Raw genomic sequence first — 20,754 nt, forward strand, 5'->3', positions numbered from 1 at the left:
CAGTGACAACAATGATTTCAAGGCTGTTGACAGAGTGTGATTAGGCTGCAACCACCCAGACCCCCTCCTAGATTATAAACAGATCTTACATGGGTGTTTTCTAACTTAAAAAGAGACAACAAACAGATGGAAAAATTACTCTACAACTAAAAGACTGAGTCCAGGAAGTCAAACTAGAGATGTGACAGGCAAACAAAAAGTATACATCTGAAACTGAGTTTCTGTATTCAAATAAGTCTGACATGAAACTTTATTGCAGTACCAGAAAAAAAATCTTGCAAGAAAAACTAAGAAGCAATTCATGTTTTGTGAACTAATCTTTACAAACATTACACAACAACCTCGTGAGGTTTTATTGATTGTAAAATTTACAAGTGAGTCAATATTTCACTTTTTCAACAATCTTTTAACTAAATCTTTAATGATCACCATTGCTAACCAATCATTAGTTATTGTTATTTATAATAAAAATGGAATCCATACACAGATAAGACATGTTTAAAACAAAGCTTAAAAAGTGACAAAAAATGTAAATAAATGTGCAATTATGTATAGCTTTATCAGTGGAGGAGTAAAGAATAGAAGAAATTCCTGTTTTCTAGACTCAACGTATTACAAAACCCCTCTTTTATTACCTCTGGACTAACTCGGAGCACTGCTAAGAACCAAACGTAGACAACACAAGCCTAAATCTTAATAACACTTTCCATAATGACAAGCCTACCACTACTGAACTGAGGACTGATTGCCTTGTACAGCCATAAAGTTCCTGCTACGGCTAACAGCGAAGATGATTTATTAAAGCTGCATTCCAGTAAATTCTGTTTAATGATAGTTATTTTGTTGGCTTTACCACATAGCTGACAACCAGCTATCATTTGAGGGTCTTTCATGCTATAAATGTTGTATGTGGCTGGAGAAAAAGCTCAGAAAATGCTCTACTGGTCAGACAAGTAATGAAAATTCATGATGTAGCAGTGGTGCCTTAGAAAGCTGTAGTAACACATGTAATGGTAAACGAGCTTGTTAATGCTTGTTGGGAGTGGGCTGCATGTGTCAATGATCCACCGTTAGCACAATGTTAATCAAATGCCGCAGCCGAAGATCCTTTGTAAACACAATTCAAATCTATTCTGCCCATTAAACTGACCTAACATATACGCTTTTAAAGGTTGGGTGGAGGGGTGTGATTGTTACAATGTAATACAGATGTGTAAAACAGATCTAAAGGCTTTTCACCAGTTGTAGCAGAAATGTGTTGCACAATAAATCCTCATATATGAGCCAGCAGTCTGTCAAAAGAAAAAGTGCTCTGAAAAGTGGAAACGGGGGGAATCCAATGGAGACTCAAGTTCTCTGCATCAACAAAAAAAATAATTATACTTTTGGTTTGGATAAGCAAAGTATTCCACGTATCCAAATTGAAGACAGAACAAAAAGATTGAGATGAACCTGTGTTAATTTCTTTACCATGTCAATTATCAATCCAAACTATCTGCATTTAAGTATATGATGCAGTTTTCCAGGCATAAACATGCATCCAGTTTACAAAATTGGAGATAAAAGCTACTGTGTTAAAAAAAAAAATTAAAAAACTTAAAAAAAAAAAAAAAAAAAGCAGGGCTACAGCCATAAGTAATAACAGAAAAATAATCTGTCTATCATGCCAAATTAATGGTTGTGACTGGTTTGTCCAATCTTTCTCATGACTCCACAGAACAAGCAAATATTACTTATATCTAAATTTCCATTTTAAAAGCCAAGTAATAAATGATTCCCACAATCTCAACATTTAGTTACAGAGTAAGATCAAGAGTTTTGACTGCTTATTTCACCAAGCCTTCCATCCAAGGCCTCAGACTTTGTGGACTTATCTAACATTAAAATACAAAGTTGGACTTTCTAAACTGCTTTAAAGTTTGTAAAAACATGTCAATGGAAATTACCTCACATATAAAGTTATAACAGTATTACTATCACTGTGTAATGGGCAGCCACTTTTACTGTAGTTATTCAACACACGCTGAAAAGGTCAAAGTCTCCAGAGTTTAGAAGGCTGATTACTTTGAACCTAAACCAATCAGCTCGCTCATCTCTTTCTAACAAAAAAAAAAAAACAAAACAAAAAAAACAAACATTACAGCAAGGCCATGTCTTAAACACAAGCTAAAAAGAGAGAGAGAGAGAGAGAAAAAAAGAGCTGATAGTTATCTCAGCACCATGAAAACACGACTGGGCCTCTGTGACACTGACACAACTATTACACAAGTTCTTCCAAAAAGCTGCTCAGACTTGGATACATTTATTTAATAAGTTTACTCCCAATAGATGTCAAGAGTTTAAGTAAAGCAGCCGACTAGTTGTGCATTTCTTACCCTGACTGAGAGGCCATGGCCCCAACCACTGAAACATTGGAAGGAGGAGGGGAGGAGGGTTCAGAGGATCTCCCAAGGATTCTGAAGTATTCTCATCATGACTTGTCAGCCTTAAACTTATGCACCAGTCTCCTCCACGGGATTCAACCTGATCCCTTTTACCTCTCTTTTTGAAAACAAACAAAAAAACTAAACCGTGGGCATCCAGCCGAAAGAGTGTATCTGCAGTTTCTTTACTCAACTCGAAGGTACTGTGCATTTCCTTGGAGTGGAGACAAATCTGACTTAGGGAGGGGAGGTAACTGCTTGTTCTTGGGAGATACCATGTCAGCTAACAGCGGGGGAGATCACAATGCTAGGTGAGGTCTAGAGGCAGAGTTTTGTTTGTGTTTTCCTGTTCTCATGTTAATACCTGAATGCAGAACAAGCAAACTGAAAAGAGGCTGGGTATATGCATATGTTTTGTGTTAAAATAAAGAAAAAAGGTGTCCATGAATGTCAAGTATTTTGTCCTTAATTGGGACAGAATAGTAACTAAATGTAATGTGGTCCAATTAAAAAAGCTGCAATTTAGAAATATTTTTATCTAAGTTAATTAGGTTTAGAAATGATCACAGAGTAGTATTACTTATGAACAATTATCAGCTCTAATACATCTTTGTATCTTTAAACTGTATTTGTCTAATTACACCTTCAATTACGAAGACTGAAGATGAGTTAAAAATACACCTTCAAAGAGTGATCACACATAAGCTTTAAATTACATTTATAACATTAATCAAATAAAACTGCCTTACAGGCCAACATCTACAAGCAGAATAAGAGGAAAAGAGATCTGTGACAGAGAAATAAATCTCACCTCTCTCTGAAAATGGCACTGTCCACCTCCTCCCATAAAAGGAGATGTTATCTTACACCACAGGACTTCTCCTCCATGTGATGTCACTGCCCTCAGCTAGAACCAGCCAATCAGAGCTCGTAGTTCCATCAACAATGTCCCTCCCTCCCCCATTCTGCCCCAAGCACAAGGCAAAGCACTCGTGAAGCCTGTTAAAGAAACAGTGCACAGGATTCTGGCCTGCTGGTTTGAACAAAAATGGCACATTTTCATCAGCTACATATGACAATGACACATGCTGAAAATGTGGCTTCACCACATGTCGCAAGGACACACAACTGGTGCGAAAACCGACAATGTCAGGTCACTTCATACTTTCACATCTACAGGTTTACTGTGATATCAAAGCTTGAGTTTAAGATTTGATTAACTTATTTATATGTTTGAAACTGCCAGCAGAGTCTGTATAAAAAAGATGACTAAATCTGCATCTAAAATTGCAAATCTGTCCACTCTAAACCAAACCAAATTTAAAAAGGTTTTGTTTTTGCTGTATTTTCTCATCCAAACTAAACCTTAAATTCAGCAGGTTTCACATGTTTCAGTATGTTTAAGAAATTTTAAAGCTGGAAATTTTTGCTTTTAATTTAGACATCTCTATTACGGTTTACAAATAGTGTTTACAAATCTTTAACATCTAGCGATAACGTTTGCATTTTAAAAACAACCGAATGTCTCCATACCCTAACTTCCATTTCAAAGGGTAGGTGATAAATGTTTGTGGGTTTTATCTTAAATATCTAAATAATCTAGTGAACTATTAAAATGGCAACTAAATGTGATAGCTTGGAATTGTTGTGGCATTGAAGAATTGAACTTTACATGAAGATTTTTTTTCCATAAGACATTAAGTTTTTTTCAATGTTTTTTTTTTTTTAATAGTAGTCAGGTTTTGTAAGGACTTTGTTGTTTGTTTCTTTTTTTTGTTTGTTTCTTTTTAAATTTGCAACATACCCCACATTATCTTTAGACAGGTTCTATAAGGACTTTAGTGTTAAACCTCCGTTGATGCATAGTGCAGTCTTGTTGATTTGTTCAGAGGATGGTCCTCTGAATGAAGCCACAAGAAACTTAATGTGTCCAGTGACTGATGGACTAAATGATGTTAATCTTATGCAGACCACACTTATAAAAACACTTTAGATATCCCCACAGAAAGGATAATGTGGGTTTATTATATAAATTGAACAAAACAATAGTCCATCACTGTTGGTTTCTCACATCTCATGCAAAATGGGTTAAAAAGCGTAAGAGGTTACAAACGGGCAGACAGTGCCACCACCCATCGTGCTTTTGAAGCAAACCTGCTGACTGCAGGAATTCCAGAGGGAGCATCCATTCAAATGCTGTAAACCTTCCTATATAAGCAGCTGTTTGGAGAGGACTGCTGCCATGACTACATGAAGCCAAGTTAAAAAAAATATAATATTGGAGAAACTGTCTGCAGATAATGTGGGGTATGTTGTTGTTGGTTTTGTAATGCAGTGACTTTTCTCCATAACAATATCTGAAAATCTCTTTAAAAACTAATTTGCATCTATAAAACCTATTTCTGGTTCAAAATAAAAGGCTCATACCCTCAAACAACAGGCAAAACCTGAATGATCTTGTGTTTTCTTTTGTCTTTCATTTATCAGTCTTAGGAGAGGCCAAGTGAAAATTAACTTTCTTTAGCTCTTGCTTCAGCGATCAAACCTTTAATATTTCTCTGTGCCTTCAACAGAGCTCACATTACCATATCAAAACAAGAGAACTGAAGTAATGATTGGCATGTACTCTAAACAACTGCTGACATCTTTTATGCAGGCAGGTTTTAATAATTTGAACTGACTGCCTGCAATGCCTCAGCTCAGCAGAAGCTGAACATCTGAACCAGGAGTTTCTAACATGTAGCAATCAGGACCAAGATTGTTGTGCAATAAGGGCACATACACATCAGCCTTTTTGATTCAAATCCAAGTACGTTTGCTTGGAAAGTCCACTTTGTTCAGGGAGCTGTGAACGTGCCTAACAAGTTCTGATTTAGACCAAAGAAGCACACTCGGTCCACCTACAAACGCAGGTCTCTGTCCATTTCAAGCAGGTCAAATACAGGAAGTGGACAAAAAAAAAAAAAAAAAGTTGCTTCCTGCTTTTGACGTAGCATTGCATTGTGGGTAAATACATAGCAATCGCAATCAGAGCCCCTTGCCTCATCTGTTGCTCATACTGCGTCCATTGTTGCAGTGTATTTCTGCAGCACAAGACAAAATAAAAAACCCAGAACAACGATAGTTTTGTGCTCTATGCTCAACTCGCAACAGTTTTCTTCTTCACATGGGTCTTGTCCTCTCTTTTGACAAACACCAGTGCAGCTCTACCTTTGGTGGGAAAGGGGATACAGCTTTGGTCCGTTTGACCAAAGCGCAGCGTGAATGGGATCTCAGTCTGCATGGATACACCCCCTTACAATTGAGCCAAGTCCCCAATCAGACCGAGTCTAGCAAACTATCCTGATGTGAATTCAATCTTATTTAATCACATTTATTTGAGGAGGTTCCGCCATATGAAATCCAGCAAATTTGTTTGAATACAAAAGTCTTTGGCTAAAATAAAAAAGAAAATGTTCCACAGTACCAGAGGTGGCAATACCTAGCCCAGAAAGTAAAAGTCCTGTCCGGCAGCTGTTCCGACCAGTCACCAAACGAGCTGAATTTAATGAGCAGAGTTTATTTTCCGGGTAAACGAGCCTGTTAGTGAAAACACCTGTTCTAAATCTACAGGTAGATCCAAAACCATGGCAGGACTTTTACTTTCTGGACCAGGAGTTGCCACCTCTGTACAGAACATTATGCTGAAAATATCAAAGAGAGAGCATCGCCATGTCAACAAGATGACTACAAAAAGATTTATAGGACCTGTTTTCTTAGGTTTTTAGACTGCCACTAAATTAAGAATGATATTCTCTTAAAACTGGATCATGTCTGTAAACCAAATCCTTGAGAACTAAATTTTTCTCGGTAGGTCTGCTATGTGAACAAAGTGAGCTTATAATACTCTCGCTTGTGGCTTTGATTTGGGTAACACACTGTTTAATTATTTTGCCAAAGAACCTGCATCATCAAACCCCTCACTGTGCACACAAAGCGAAGTTTATTTACAATCCATTCTTAAGCTTGTTGATTTAAAATACTATAAAGTATTTTGTGTTGCAAATGAACGTGATTGGTAAATACGGTAAGCATCGGATGTGAGGGTGATATATTGACTTTGCAATATACCCCAACTAATTCATGTACATACATTTGGAAACTTTAATTGTAAAATTAAATAAAGATAACACAAAAAATTGATTAAAGAAACCCCATGTTAGCTTGCCACATATTGGATTTTAACTCTTTACTTGAGCATATTCAAACTTCTTCTGATGATGATTCAAACCTTTGCACAATACAGACTGCAAAATATGTTCATGAATCACAAAGGTGGTGACCATGAACAACATAAATTCATATTGCCAACAAAGCTACATCCATCTCACTCTGTTGGCTTTTTACTGGTACTAACATCCTGCAAAGTGTTTAACCAGATCAGGAACGATAATGCGCCCAATGAATCCCATTACTGTTTGTGAGACATCTTACTGCTGCAAAAGAGTATGTCAGAGGCTGTTATTGTGCTGTTTCTAAACAAGCACAAAGTACCACACAGTGCAGACATGTGCCAGCTCTGTGAAATTAAATGGCCCTAATGAGTTTCACCTTCACAGGACTTTATAACCACATGAGAGCTTAACTCTCCTCCTACAGAACAAGAGCAGAAGAACAGAACAGAACAGAAGCATGAGGTAAGGACATAGTGAGAGGCATATTTTTCTGCTGTGTGAGCAACAGTACTGGGAGACAAAAAAAAAAACAAAAAAAAAAAAAAAAGAGCTGCAGATGTCTGATTAGATTCTGACGAATCAAACAGGCAGACTTTGGAAAAAACACTAAAGCAACTTCCAGACAAGCTATTCTCTGTAAAGTGAATAATATTTGATTATAAAGCCCCACTCTGTAGCTGTGGACACAGTGAGCATTTTCAAAGATAATGGTGAAAAGCAGTAGCATCTTAACAATACTGGATACTGCAGTCACTTTGATTTTAATCATTAAATTCAGTTCACTCATCAAAAAGAGACTAATTTAAGAAGCAAAGATAAAAATGTAATCTTGTGCCTTTTGTTGATTCAGACTAAACTTCTCAATCTTAGTCATACTGACGTACATTCTTGAGTAATTAGTTGTTAAACTGCCTGATGCTTGGCATTGCTCATTTCCAAAATATCCAGTCGATAAAACCACACTGTAGTACAACTGCAAAGTAAACCCGCTGTGACATGTAATATGACAAAGCCAAAGAAAACATATACCCTCTGGTCTGTGTAGAACGGACAAACAAGTCACAAAAACATCTTGCAGCGCATGTGCCCTTTGCCTTGGCAAAAGAGGAAACAGTTAAACTATAGCCTCAGGGCAAACTTCAACAGGAAGTCGAGCGGATTTCACAGAAAGTTGTCTCACAGGGAGCACAGTAGATATTACCAATTCATTTTAACTGTGTTTTATTGATATTAAAATATACAAATAAAACTATCATTTTGGACAAATCCATCTTGACTCATTTGTCTGTGGTTAGCCTCATACAAACTACAACACCTAGCTATTATGCAGTCACATGCCTCTGCTCTGTCTCACTCCTTGACATCTTCATTGAAAGCAACATGCATTTTTAGATATTATATAATGTAAAGGTAAATGCTAGTTAATTTTAAATACTTATGCTTTGTTAGCCACCAAAGTATCTCTATAGTTTAAAGGAGCTTCTGCAATACAGTTCACCTTTGCACAACATTTGGAAAGGTCAATTTGCTTTAAGCTGCTTTGCCACTGATTATTCAAGTATATTAAAAATATGTGACAATCAACTATGTGGTTAATTTGTCCTCTGGGCCACAAAAGGTCAAATATCCACATAAGACACATATTATGGCTCACTTCTACAAATCTATGTATGATTCAATTAAATCTGAGACGATTCAATTTCTCTTACATCTGTTATTCCTGTTACTTACTCAGGCTGAGCGTACATAGCGTATAAAGTACAGCATTTTTACTTGCCAACTTCCTTTCCAAAGTAATGTCTTAGTGTCGCTGACAGTGCATTGAGCCTCTGGCTTTAATCCCTCATCCAAGAGTTGGGAGGTATTTTCTGACTTAAACATTTCAGCATCAAAATAAAAATGTCTTGCCTCAACACTCACTTCCATTAACAGTACACCTCATAAACAAGCACAGTCTAACTGCATCCACCAGCAGATTACATTCGCTGTGCAAGTTCACAGCTACCTGCCATAAAGGAGTTCATGACCTCAGTGCTACCCCAGGATGAAGTGTCAACCAAGATAAACCCCTAAGTAGCTCTGTCGAAGTTCATTTGTCTTCACTGATATACATCTGAATGTATGATTTACCAGCTATTAAAAGGGACAGTAGAATTATGATGCATTTTCTGGCCCTTCCCCCAACTATGGCATGTAAAATGGCTTCCTAGAAAAGGATATCAGCTGTCCCTTTGGTAAAGAACACTTTTGCCCTGCGTTCCCATACATTCTCAATTATGAAGCAAACAATAAGTACTTAAAGTCGTGGCACTGAGACCAATGTAATGTAATATGTACAGGATACATTGTGACGGTACAGAAAAACAAACCCAAAGTTGCCCCTCGTCACCGTGCGAAGGCTAGCAGGGGTTTAGGATTAGTTACAATGTGTTGCAAACAACAAACAACATAGATAATTGCTCGAATTATCCAGTTTTAAGCTAAACTAAAGTGTATTTTCCGGAACTTGTACAGTTATATAAACACATAAAATCACAAAGAAAAGAATACTTAAAACATGCACATAACATTACAGTTTGGCTTCTGATTTTACGACACGGTACTAATTTATAAACAGTAAATATATGTCAACTATGGTCAACAAAAACACAAACATCGTACGTCATGACCTGTTCGTGAACATTACAGGAACAAAAACTAGATCACCGATACTGCGATGTCCCTTCACATTCCCACAACGAAAAGACTGTACGTGAATAAAAGTGACATTGAGCATGATCAGGCTTTAAATATTCAGACTTTCCCAACACTCAAAGTAAACTACACTGTCTAATCCTGTCTTTAGCAGAAGGCTAACGTGCTATCTACCGGAGTACCTGCATCTTTAAGCAAACCTGCTAGCAGCGTTCAGAGGCTAGGCTAGGCTAGCTAGCTACGGAGCCTTTTCTCTTTTGCGGAAACAGTAATTAACATTCACCAAAAATGTCAGACAATTTCCAATTACAGTTACTATTTACATAATGTATTTCGTAATATTCAGCTTCCTCACCTCTTGTCTTCTTTTTAGGCCCAAACCATTCTAGCTATTGGAAAGCTCTTTTCTCTTTGTCTTTTCCACTTCCAGTTTCACGCAAAATGGACTCAGCAAAACGCTTTAACAGCTAAAATACAAAAAACAAATGGCCGTTCTTCATAATTTCCTTAAAACACAGCTGTACATCGAGTGGAAAATAAAATGCAATCATTTCCCCTCACGTTCATTTTATTACTCCTGAACATAAGTGACTGATAGGTATGACTGCTAGCTAAGTTAAGCAGGTACCACAGACAGGACTGGATGCATGGATGGTAGCAAGCGGAGATGCCTTCACAGTCCGTCGGAAATATGTCAAACATGGTACATAACCAGTTTTGACGGGTGGATAAAGAACATTTTGAAAACATGGCAATAAAAAACACTTTAACATTTGTTTTCATACTATTTTGATCCTTTTTTATTATCCATGCAGGCCATGAACTTTTTTCTAATACATTACTGATTGATTTTAAGGTTGTTGTTTTTTTTCATACAATATGGTTGAAAATAAAATATAATAGCAGACAGATTCGATTTCTAAATAGTATGTAATGAAAAAAAATAACAAGAAGAAAAACATTAAACGCACCCAATATTATAAATATATTTACGGTCTGCTAACATTAAAGTCCTGGCTAGTTAAAAAATATAAATAAATAAATAATTCCCACTGAATCAGAATGCAGCACTTCGGTGACGCAAAGCTAGCTCATTCTTGACGTTCAAGAGAAAATCATGGGAGATCAGTGTGTGTCATTGTTCCCTGCTGTTCAATGCTAATGTGTCTTTTCCAACGTAGACTGCGGAGTTATGTTTTCAACAACTTTGTGGAGTGAAGAGAATGTTACACATGTATTTAGTTACACACAAAATATTTTCTCCTAGTCTGTTACAATCATTTATCGGTAGAAAATTGGTGTAATTATCTGCGCATTCAAGTGAACCAAATTATACGTTTCAGTTTAAAAGTTTTTTAAGAGTTGTAACCAGAAATTATCCATACACATTTCAGGCAGTGGGTTAAAAGGCCAAACACAAATTTCTAACTTCTTGATACATGATTGACGTGAATTCTTTGGGTTTTCTGTGGAAAGCGAATAAAATTTTCCCCTAGAAAAATCAACACACTGTCATAATTAAAATGTCTTTATTTTGTGTAAAACAAGTCTTTATTATGCAAAATATGCATCATTTGACCTTTAATTATGAACCATCAGTTGTACCCAAGCACTCATGGCAGGCAGCTGTGGAAGTAACTGAGATTAGGCCCCTCGCTGATGAGCTTTTCAGTTTAGAGTAGACTGGGACAGTGCTGGTTACAGGACCCCATTTCACCCTGATGGTTATGGAAACCAGCCAGTAACCTTTCAGGCTCAAACTGCTCCTCTAACCCAACTTTAAATGACTAAAAAAAAACTGCTCAGCATAAGCTAAATATATTATCCCATAAGATGTAAGAATGCCCACCAACACTGACTGACACTGTAAGATAAACAGCCCCCCCTCTCGAGAAAAAAAAAAAAAAAAATCACCATTAGTTATTTTGTCAAATTCAAATAGATTATCCAGTTTTTACAAATCCAAACCTTTATAAAGGAAATAAACAAAAACAAGCCAAGTTTGTTAAGCAAGTGTCGTTATAACAAAACTATTTGTCATTCTTTTAAAACGTTACATTTTCTGCTAGAAGTTTTACATTTTTGATGTTTTAAAGGCTGTGGACTGAACAGATGAACTAAAATAGAAAAAGTAGAAATTTACAAGATTCAACTGAAACCATTTCCTTAATTTTTTCATATACTTAAAGTTTATTCTCTCAGTAAAAATACAAACTTGAGCAGATGTCACAGTAATAAGAGCAACAGAGAAAAGGGTTAAAACAAAACAAAATATCACATTTCCTCTTCTAGTCCATGATCAACCAACCTGCTCCTCTGTCCTGTTGGGTTCCAAATGTTTTATTCAGAAAAAAACAAAACAGAAAACACTCAAGCCAGCATGTTTATTTCTTCTTTTTCTTCCTTGGTGGTCCTTGATCGGAATCACTGCTGCTTCCTGAGTCTGAGCTGTCTGAGGATGAAGAGGAGGAGGAGGAAGAGGAAGATGAGGAAGAGCTGTTGTCGTCGTCGCTGTCACCGCTGCTGTCGCTGTCATCTGAAGAAGAGCTGGAGGACTCGCTGCTGTCTGATGAGTCACTGGAAGAGTCGCTGCTGCTGTCGCTGGAGTCTTTCACCCTGGGAGCAAGAGACAGAGGGGGAACGTGAAGGTCTCATGTTGTACCTGTTGGGCTTACAGGCATGTGACATGGGCTGTAACAGCTACTGTGGTGGTGCCCAACAAAAGGAAAGATGATGATAAGATGTGCAGCGACTAGAAACTGTTTAATACTTTCTTTAGTTTGTCATGGTCTGTTTAACAACATCATAAGTGACAACATCTGTGATGCTTCAAAAGGCAGCTTCACTCAAAATAAAAGAATTGGGAACACGTCATGCACATGCGCTCTTCTTATCAGTATTTAGATGTTGAACAGACTTTTGCTGTCAAATTAGTTTTACCTAACAGGGATTTGTGTCTATTACAAGCAAGGAGCAAAATATAGGTAGAAATATCACATTTCACATTTCTCCACAGTCACCAGCCTGTGATTCATCTGTCTGATGGCAACTGTTCCAAATGCCAAAGAACATCAGTTTAATGACACGTTTTGAACAGACAGACAGAAAAAAGTAAAAGGTGAAAGGAGTTGGGATGTTTTTTTGCTCAGAAGACCGCCACAAAGTGCATTTATGATGGATTTCAGTGAGCCTGCTGAACTGCAAAGGACACACTGCAAGTCAGACTATACATGCGTTGCAGAGCTCAGGAAAACATTTACAGGTCACATTTTCTGTTTATTGAGTACATTAGCTTTTTGATTACTGACTAATCTTCACCAGGCTGAAAATAAAACAATAATAATAATAATAATAATAATAATACAAAGATGTGATCCTCACAGGTATTATTGGTTTTCCAAGAACAGCTTGCTAATTCTTAAACTAAATCATTTCTCCAGCTGCGTTGCTGAAAACAGAAAAAAAAGAGCAGCTAGAAGGGGAGGATGAAACAAATTATAGTCCATTTGGGACAGATAATCCCAAGAGATAATACATCTGAAGTTCTGAGAATATAAGTGTGTCACATGTCAGGGGTGGCTGTGAAATCTTCAGCCAATCGGGTACAAGCTGGAGGTGAAAAACTGCTTTGTCTGATCGGTTTGGGCTACAGCAGCGGCAAGGTTTTACATCAAGTGACGCAATGACTCTCTGCAAATGTCACATAACATTTCCAACCAGAAGGCATCTTTGTAGATGAAAAAACATCTCATTTGATGAATGTTTTATTTAGCTGTTTCCGTTTCAGGTTTCTTTTACTGAAAGTGCTTGAAGAGCATAAAAAAAAGATTTGTGAAACTTGTTTAAGTCAAATTAATCTGTTAAAAATGATCTACTCTGAAAACATTTAAATCTTAAAAACAGATATTCAATATTGTTATCTTACCTTAAAAGAGCAAAGAGAAATACATTAAGAAGTATAATTTTTTAAAAAAAAGACAAATTAGAGATCTGACCAATAACAGAATGCATAAATATTTTAAAAAGAAGTAAGAATAATAATAAAAAAGTACATCTGTGAAGTTAAACTGTGACCTTATGAAGGAAGTACTGAAATTATTACCAGCGCAGTAATATTCTAACCACACATGTGCAAGCATGCAGCTGTCAAAATTCTCCACTAGAGGGCACTGTTGAATCTCACATCCACAATGTTTACATTAGTTTTATTTCACAACAGCTTAAAAACAAAAGCTATGCAGCAAAAGTGATCATATGCACACAATGGTTACGTTAGTAAGTACACCCATTCAATTGCTTTTTCATACAAACAGTTAATCAGCTCATCACATGACAGCACCCCGTTGCATTTAGGCATATAGAATGCCAAACCTTGAAGGAGACGGGCTACAGTAGCACGAGAACACATCAGATGCCAGAGGCCTCCTGTCACATCCTGAGCCCCTCAGTACCTATTCAGCAACAGTTAAATGCCAGTCTACCCAAGCAATGTTGCTGACCATGTCTATCCCTTAATGATATCTTCTGATGGCTACTACCAGCATATCTCAAAGCGCAGATAATTCCCAGTATGTTAATAAGATCACTGTACTCCAACAGCCTCCACAGTCACCAGATCTCAATCCAACAGACCACCTTTGGGATGGAACAGGAGATTCTCGTCATGGATGGTGTAGCGAACAAATCTGTGTGATGCTTCAGGTCAATGTGGAGCAACACATCTTGTAGAATCTATGGCATCAAGAATTATGATGGCTCTAAAAGCAAAAGAGGGTCCAACCCAGCACAAGCAAGGTGTACCTAATAAAGTGGCTCAGGAATGATTAATAAACTGGGGAAAAAAAAAAACTAGAGAAAAAAACATTTGCCACAAGCCAATGCTTTTGCTTTTTGTCTCATTTGTTTTAGAAACTTCAAATGTAATTCCTCATGTGGTGCTGTCATACTTTATATCTACAAACCTAATTTGACTGTTGGTTTTATGGATTCAGACATGAAAAAAATGAGTGCATTTCCTTTAGATACTAATAAACACACACAGAGGTTTTGTGATACTAAAACACAATGGATGACCTTTTTCTCATCTAAAACGCTCCAATCAAGCCTGGATGTTGCAACCATTTTGATCAAAAGAATAAAAAAAAAAATTTTTTAAAAATAAAAAACTTTTAAAACAAACTACATATAAAACGTGTTCCTTTAACGGATATGACAAAAGCCAACATGTGGGAGACTGTCTAGTTCACAGTACAGTCTAATACAGCAGTCAGCAAGCTGATATGTAACACATTAACATGATACATTTAACTCATTAGCTGCCAGCCATTGTTACAGCAGAGAACCCCATACTGCCAGCCCTTTGGAGTATTTTGGTTCATTTTATAGGATACACAGAGTATTATTTCTGAGAATACAGATATGGAGGGACGATTCTGGGTGCCCACTCAGAGTCCGTTTACAAAGCGTCTTTTGGCGTCTTTCTCAGCCAATGAGATAAGTGCTAAATTCTTATTAGGTTTTTTTTTTTTTACTTGTTAGAAATGAAGCAGCTGTGGTCAAGAAACAATCTCAAACTTAAAAGCTTATTTAATTCTGTTTATGCCAACAAATCAATCTGGAATTTCTCCTCGAGGATGAATAAAGTGTCTTTCATTCATTCTATTATTGATTTACTACTTACTTCTTTTTCAATTTCTTCTCACTGGAAACTTCATCTTCTGATCTGTAAAGAAAGATATTTTTATTTTAAAAAAATGAGGAAAAAAAAGAAAGAAATGTAATGCTTTAATGTCAAATGACAAATTTAAACATGACAGATTTTCAGAATTTTATCTACTAGTTTGTAACATTAACATTAAAAAAAAACAAAAACAACTAACAAACGAAAAAAAGACCAAAACTCAGGAAATGTGCAAACAGGGTATATATGAAACTTGTTTAACTGTACATTATGCAGCCAAAAGATTTGCAATCAAAAGTAAAATAAACTGCAGTTTCTTCTGCCACATTACCACAAATTTTGCTACTGAAACATACAAATAAACACATTTATTTTACCCAACCAACTTTGTGTCATTCTGTCGATCCAGATTCAGTCTGTTAAGATTAGATGATTTTTCATAAATATTCAGTCAATGTAGTTTAGGTCACTTTCATTTGTTCTGAGAATTAGATTTTTCATTATTACGGAACCATGAGAAAATCCTTCCAACGCATTTAACTGAAAGTTGAAGAGCTTAGTGCAGCAAGACAAACAGGATTCCTTCTTTTTGCACAACTAATACATATCTTTTTTGAAAAAATGATAATAACATCCTGCTACTTTTTATGAATCAAACACAAGTGGCTGGTGCGTATTAGAGTAAGAAAATGCCTTTCTTATGAGCACACAAAGACGCTGAAGAGGAAATCTGCTGAAGTTTACAGCAAGGTGGAAAAAGTTTGAACAGCAGCTTTGCTTCGTATTGGGAGGAGAGCACCTCTGAAGTTCTTATCGTAAGAAAAGAGCTAAAATCTTTAAGAAAGGTGACAACGGAGGTATTTTAAGAAAGAAAAAATAAAACATCTGTGTCAAAAGTGAATCAGCTGAAGAAATCTTACCCTGTAATACTGAGAGGTTTGTTTTCAACCTCCTTTAGTTTCTTTTTCATCTCAACTGTTCTTGATGGTCTGTGCACATACTTCCGTTTCCCTGTGCACTCGTAGGTCCAGTGGCCCATCTCTAAACACTTCTGGCAACGTACATTTTGTTTGTTTGCCTCCCTGTATGCACAAGAAAAAATTAGCATGAGACTTTCAAATAATAAACAATGATATGAAGATGATAAATCTAAACTGCTGCAGGTACAGTCTCGCGCGGTTCCAAAATGCTGCATTTTTCATCAGAACTTAGTTTTAGAAAATAAAGTTGCAAACATGCAGGACCTTACATAGCTAATGTGACTGCAATGCACTCAGGAATATTGTTTAAGCAACTATGTCTAGCATTAAAAGAGTCATTTTCAGATGGGATGTAAGGCAGCACACATAAACAGTGCTACAAAGCTGAATAAATACCAACATTTTAGAAACTACAACACCTTTAACATTCAATACAGATATGTATTTAGTGATTATTCTCTGTTTTTCCCTTGGCTGTTGCAACTGTTGCTTTTATTGTGACGAGATCTCTTTTTTGCCCTGAGATCCTTTTGCCTCCCCTTGTCTCACTGTACCATATTCACATCTCACCTCCATGGGAGGGAAAGCTTTCAGTAGCTTTGCTCCCCAATTATGATACTCACTTCCCCCTAAACTCCACAAATTTGATTCACTTCTAGTCTTCAGATCCAAACTCACACCTTATCTTTGTTAACACTGCTACTCCCAATGATCCTTCTACTAAATTGGCCCCTTATGTTTGTTTGTTTGTTTTTGTATTTTATTGCATTTTGCATAACTTGATGTATTTAGCTTTTTAAGGTTTTATGTTTGAAACGTGTGAATGTCATGAAAGGTTCCCAGCTTCTTTTGTAATGCTTTGTACTAGAAGTTTTTTGCAAAGATTCACCTTCTTCGTCTCTGGAAGTGAACTGCAGTAGTCCATAATTTGTAAATTAATAAATAACATCAAACTTATTTTCTATAGCACGTTTCATACAATTAAATGTTGAACAAATTCACAAATAAAAAACAAAAAGTTGAAATTATTATTTAAAGATGCAAATGAACACAGATAACCATATAATTGCAGGCTACCAGTCAAAGCCCATACACACTTGTCCATGAAATTTAATGAAAAAGCCCATGAAAGCTCCGTATCGTGCATGTTTAAAAGCAGGACAACCAAGTAGGCGTCATCTAACTCTCCTCCGCAAAACAACCATTAACCGTAATGTCTTCTTATCCGGAGAATTTATATTTATTTGTAGTTTGAATTTCACTTTTAAATCTCCCAGACCAATTTTCTTGATTTATTTAATGAAATCCAAACATACGTGTTCACGACGTCTTGCTTTGTCAACTCAGACTATATGAGCATCGGGCTCCTGACGCGACTTGACTGCGTTTACAATCACGTTCAGACGTCTTGGAGTTACAGCACACTTCCACATTTCAAGCTTTACAATGTTGATCAACTTATTAAATCGAATGCTACCTTTTTATAAATGAAATTTGCTGTGTAATACTCACGCTTGTCTCCTGGCTATAAGTCTGTGCATTGGAGTCGCCATGTTCTTCTTCCTCGGCTGTTTTTGGAGGTTTGCAGGACAGCTTGAAAGCGCATCTACCACCCCCTGGCTGTTGCCTTCGTGTTATCAGCTTTAATACACGGTCGATGTTTTTTTGTTTGTTTGTTTGTTTGTTTGTTTGTTTTTTTGTTGTTTTTTTGTTGTTGTTTTTTTGTTTGTTTTTTTTGTTTTTAAAGAAAGTAGCATTTTCTGAAAAAGTGCATGTGAAAGAGACAGAAAAAAAAGAAAATGCATTATTCAGGGCCTTTACACAGAACTGTCATGTGCTAAAGAGTAGTTGTTAGGAGGTTGAACTAAGTAACCCTTATCTTCTTGCAATTAACAATATGTAGTCTGAATCAGGTTCCGGTATCGTTTATGATTTGGACCCCAAGAGTCCAAAGCGTCAATGCTTCCTTCCAGAAGAAGGAAAGGCTATGGTGGCAAAGATTGTCTAAAAGAGGCTGTGCATACTCTGTGTGATGATGAGACCTCACTGCCAGCACTACAGGAGGTTGGAAGAAGAACTTAAGTTTAACTTTTCCTTGCCTGAGAGTCAAACATTGAATAATCACCGTTCTGATGAACAAATTAACAAAATTTCCAATGCACTGAATGTAACAAAATATAACTACACATACATAAAAGAAGATGTAAAAAATAAAAATGGAAATGAAAATGAACAAACACATGAAATAAAATCATGCAGAAAAGAACAAGAATAAAAGTTAATAAATAAATAAATAAACAAATAAATAAATAAAATAATAATCAGTAAGTGCAGCTTATAGGGGACAAAACAATGCAAAGCGCTTAAATCGAATAAAGTCCACTGAGGACTAAAATAAATCATATTTGTTTATCAGTTCCTTCAATCTTTGTGCCTGAGGACAGTTTGACATTTTTGTAATACATTTCTTAAACAAAGTCACTTCCCTTATTAAAGCATTAAATACTGTAGGGGTTTTACTAGAACGACACTTTTGAATGTAGTACTTTGTAATGATAATTAAGTTGTTAATTAAAAACTCTAATTTCTTTTTCTTTGTGAGCAAACCTAGCTGTACATTAATGTATGAAAATTTATCTTTTTCTATGCTTATGGATTTGGATTTCAGACGGTCAGCCAGTGACTGCCAGATGGGGTTAACATGGGGGCAACTGAAAAACAGATGTTCTGTTGTTTCCTTCTGAGTATTACATAAATGATAGTTGTCAACTTCTATCTTAAACCTGGTGTTTGTTAAATCATTTGAGGGGTAAATTCCATAAATGCATTTGAAGTGTATCTTTTTATATTTGGGAGGAAATTGAAATTTGGTTCGAATGGAACAAATGTTTCTCCTATGTTCTTTCAGGGTGAAGGATGATTTGGTTTTCCCTGGGTACAGATAACTGCTCAAATAATTCCTCAAAAAATAGTTTGTGCATTTATCATCCAAGAAGCTGACTTCTTTTATAATTAGGTTTCTCAGTGAAGGATCTATGAGAGTCCCCACACTGTATTGACACATGTGTAAAAGCTGTAAAGGAATCCTACATATTACTTGGTTGAAGGTATTTGTGTCACAGCTTATGTTATATTTTCCATTAAAGTCATTTAGATCCATTATGTTAGCATTTCCATCTATTCAATGTCTTATAAACCATATGTCTTTTTCCATCCAATCTGCCAAAAACATAGATTTCCTTTGGCTTAAAATAACTTTTGTTCCAAAATGGGATGTTATGCAGACTGATATTATGCTTAAAATTTCCAGAACAGCAGGGTCTGTTAGCGGATGGCAGAGAGTTTATTTGGAAGCTTAGGTATGTCAAAGTCACATTTTAAAATAAAGTCAATGCCCCCCCACCTGGTTAAACACAAGTGAGGGAATCACAAACAAGATCTGGTTCCCATTCTTTATAAAGGATTGCAGCCATTTTAGTTTTAAAACACCATTTATAATTTCAAAATCTATGGCTTTTAATTCCTCCTTCTTCATAAGTTTTAACCAGATCAGCTTTTTTTAAGTAGTGATGTTTATTCTTCCAAATGAAGTTAAAGTTTATTTTATTGATTTCTTAAATTGTTTTGGTGGATACTGGTTATGGGGATGTGGAATAAATTAGTTTAGCAAGGGTCTCAGTTTTGGCGAGAAGTGTTATATCAAATATAGTTAAATTTCTAGTTAGCCACATGTTAAGTGATCTTTTACATTTCACAGTGTTTTTTGTCGTATTACTTTCTTCTGAGGTGTTTGAGTTCTTTGAGATCCAGATTCCAAGGTAGCAAGTTTCTTTTTTAACAGTAAAACTATACAGAGAGGAGAAATCACACTCATGCAGACTCATCAATTCACATTTATCTAAATTTAGTTTTAAAACAGAAGCTTGTGAAAAAAAAATCTATTGTATGAAGAGCGGGCAAGATTTGGTTAGAGTTTTTTAAGAAGATAGTAGTTCAATGTTTATCAGTGAAGAAGTTTTAGGTTTCAACCATAGACCCATACTTCTATAAACAGTTTAGATTTCAACCGTAGACATCATATGTACATGCATTCATGATGTCTATGGTTTCAACAATAGACCGTATGGTTTCAATGTTGCGGGTTGCTAGTGTCGGTTAAGTGTGCATTTATTAAAATAATAAAATGAAAATACTATAGTATTAACAATATATATATATATATACATATATATATATATATACATACATATATATATATATATATATATATATATATATATATATATATATATATATATATATACACACACATATGTGTGTGTGTGTGTGTGTGTAAATATATCTATCTATATATATATAGATAGATATATTTACACACACACACACATACATATGTGTGTGTGTGTGTATATATATATATATATATATATATATATATATATATATATATATATATATATATACACACATATGTATGTGTGTGTGTGATCCGCTTGCTGTTTTCCTCAAGTGTTCTTCAAGTGTATAAATTGTTTATTTCCTTTCGTGGCATATATAGCAAATTCTTAGCTATAAAGTATGAGAACGTCTGCAGAAGATTCAGGCTTTTTCTCCAAAAAGCTCAAGAAATCGAGAACCGTCATAGAAAAGTCCAGAGATATCTGGAACAATTTAAATCTCGCGATAGTTCTGGGGATCCTGCGAGAACTCAGTAAGACCACTTTGCTGCAGCCAACCTGCCAGCACAGATCACAGACACCGGT

General features: G+C 35.9%; 2 protein-coding genes across 3 annotated transcripts in view; both read right to left on the minus strand.

The window, feature by feature from the left end:
• Nucleotides 1-9,925, minus strand: part of aff4 (AF4/FMR2 family, member 4) — a 29,016-nt gene extending 19,091 nt beyond the window's left edge. Inside the window, exon 1 of one of the 2 annotated variants that reach the window (XM_079247789.1) lies at nucleotides 9,687-9,925. Coding sequence is in view for 1 of the 2 variants with exons in the window: in XM_079247788.1 (XP_079103914.1) it covers nucleotides 2,376-2,392 (17 nt within the window). In the remaining variant the exon portion in view is untranslated. Of the gene's footprint in view, nucleotides 1-2,375; nucleotides 2,624-9,686 lie in introns of those variants that run through there. The other variant, XM_079247788.1, reaches the window with a different exon arrangement.
• Nucleotides 9,926-10,967: 1,042 nt separating this feature from the next.
• zcchc10 (zinc finger, CCHC domain containing 10) lies at nucleotides 10,968-17,549 on the minus strand. Its single transcript, XM_079247873.1, has 4 exons — nucleotides 17,504-17,549; nucleotides 15,932-16,093; nucleotides 15,012-15,053; nucleotides 10,968-11,947 (listed from the first exon to the last, which is right to left on the minus strand). Exons 1-4 carry the CDS (start codon nucleotides 17,542-17,544, stop codon nucleotides 11,716-11,718), a joined length of 477 nt encoding a protein of 158 aa, XP_079103999.1. The 5' UTR covers nucleotides 17,545-17,549; the 3' UTR covers nucleotides 10,968-11,715.
• Between the last annotated feature and the right edge of the window lie 3,205 nt (nucleotides 17,550-20,754).

The sequence above is a fragment of the Telmatherina bonti genome (genome assembly GCF_933228915.1).
Source record: "Telmatherina bonti genome assembly, chromosome: 10".
In the NCBI taxonomy this organism is placed as follows: Eukaryota; Metazoa; Chordata; class Actinopteri; order Atheriniformes; family Telmatherinidae; genus Telmatherina; species Telmatherina bonti.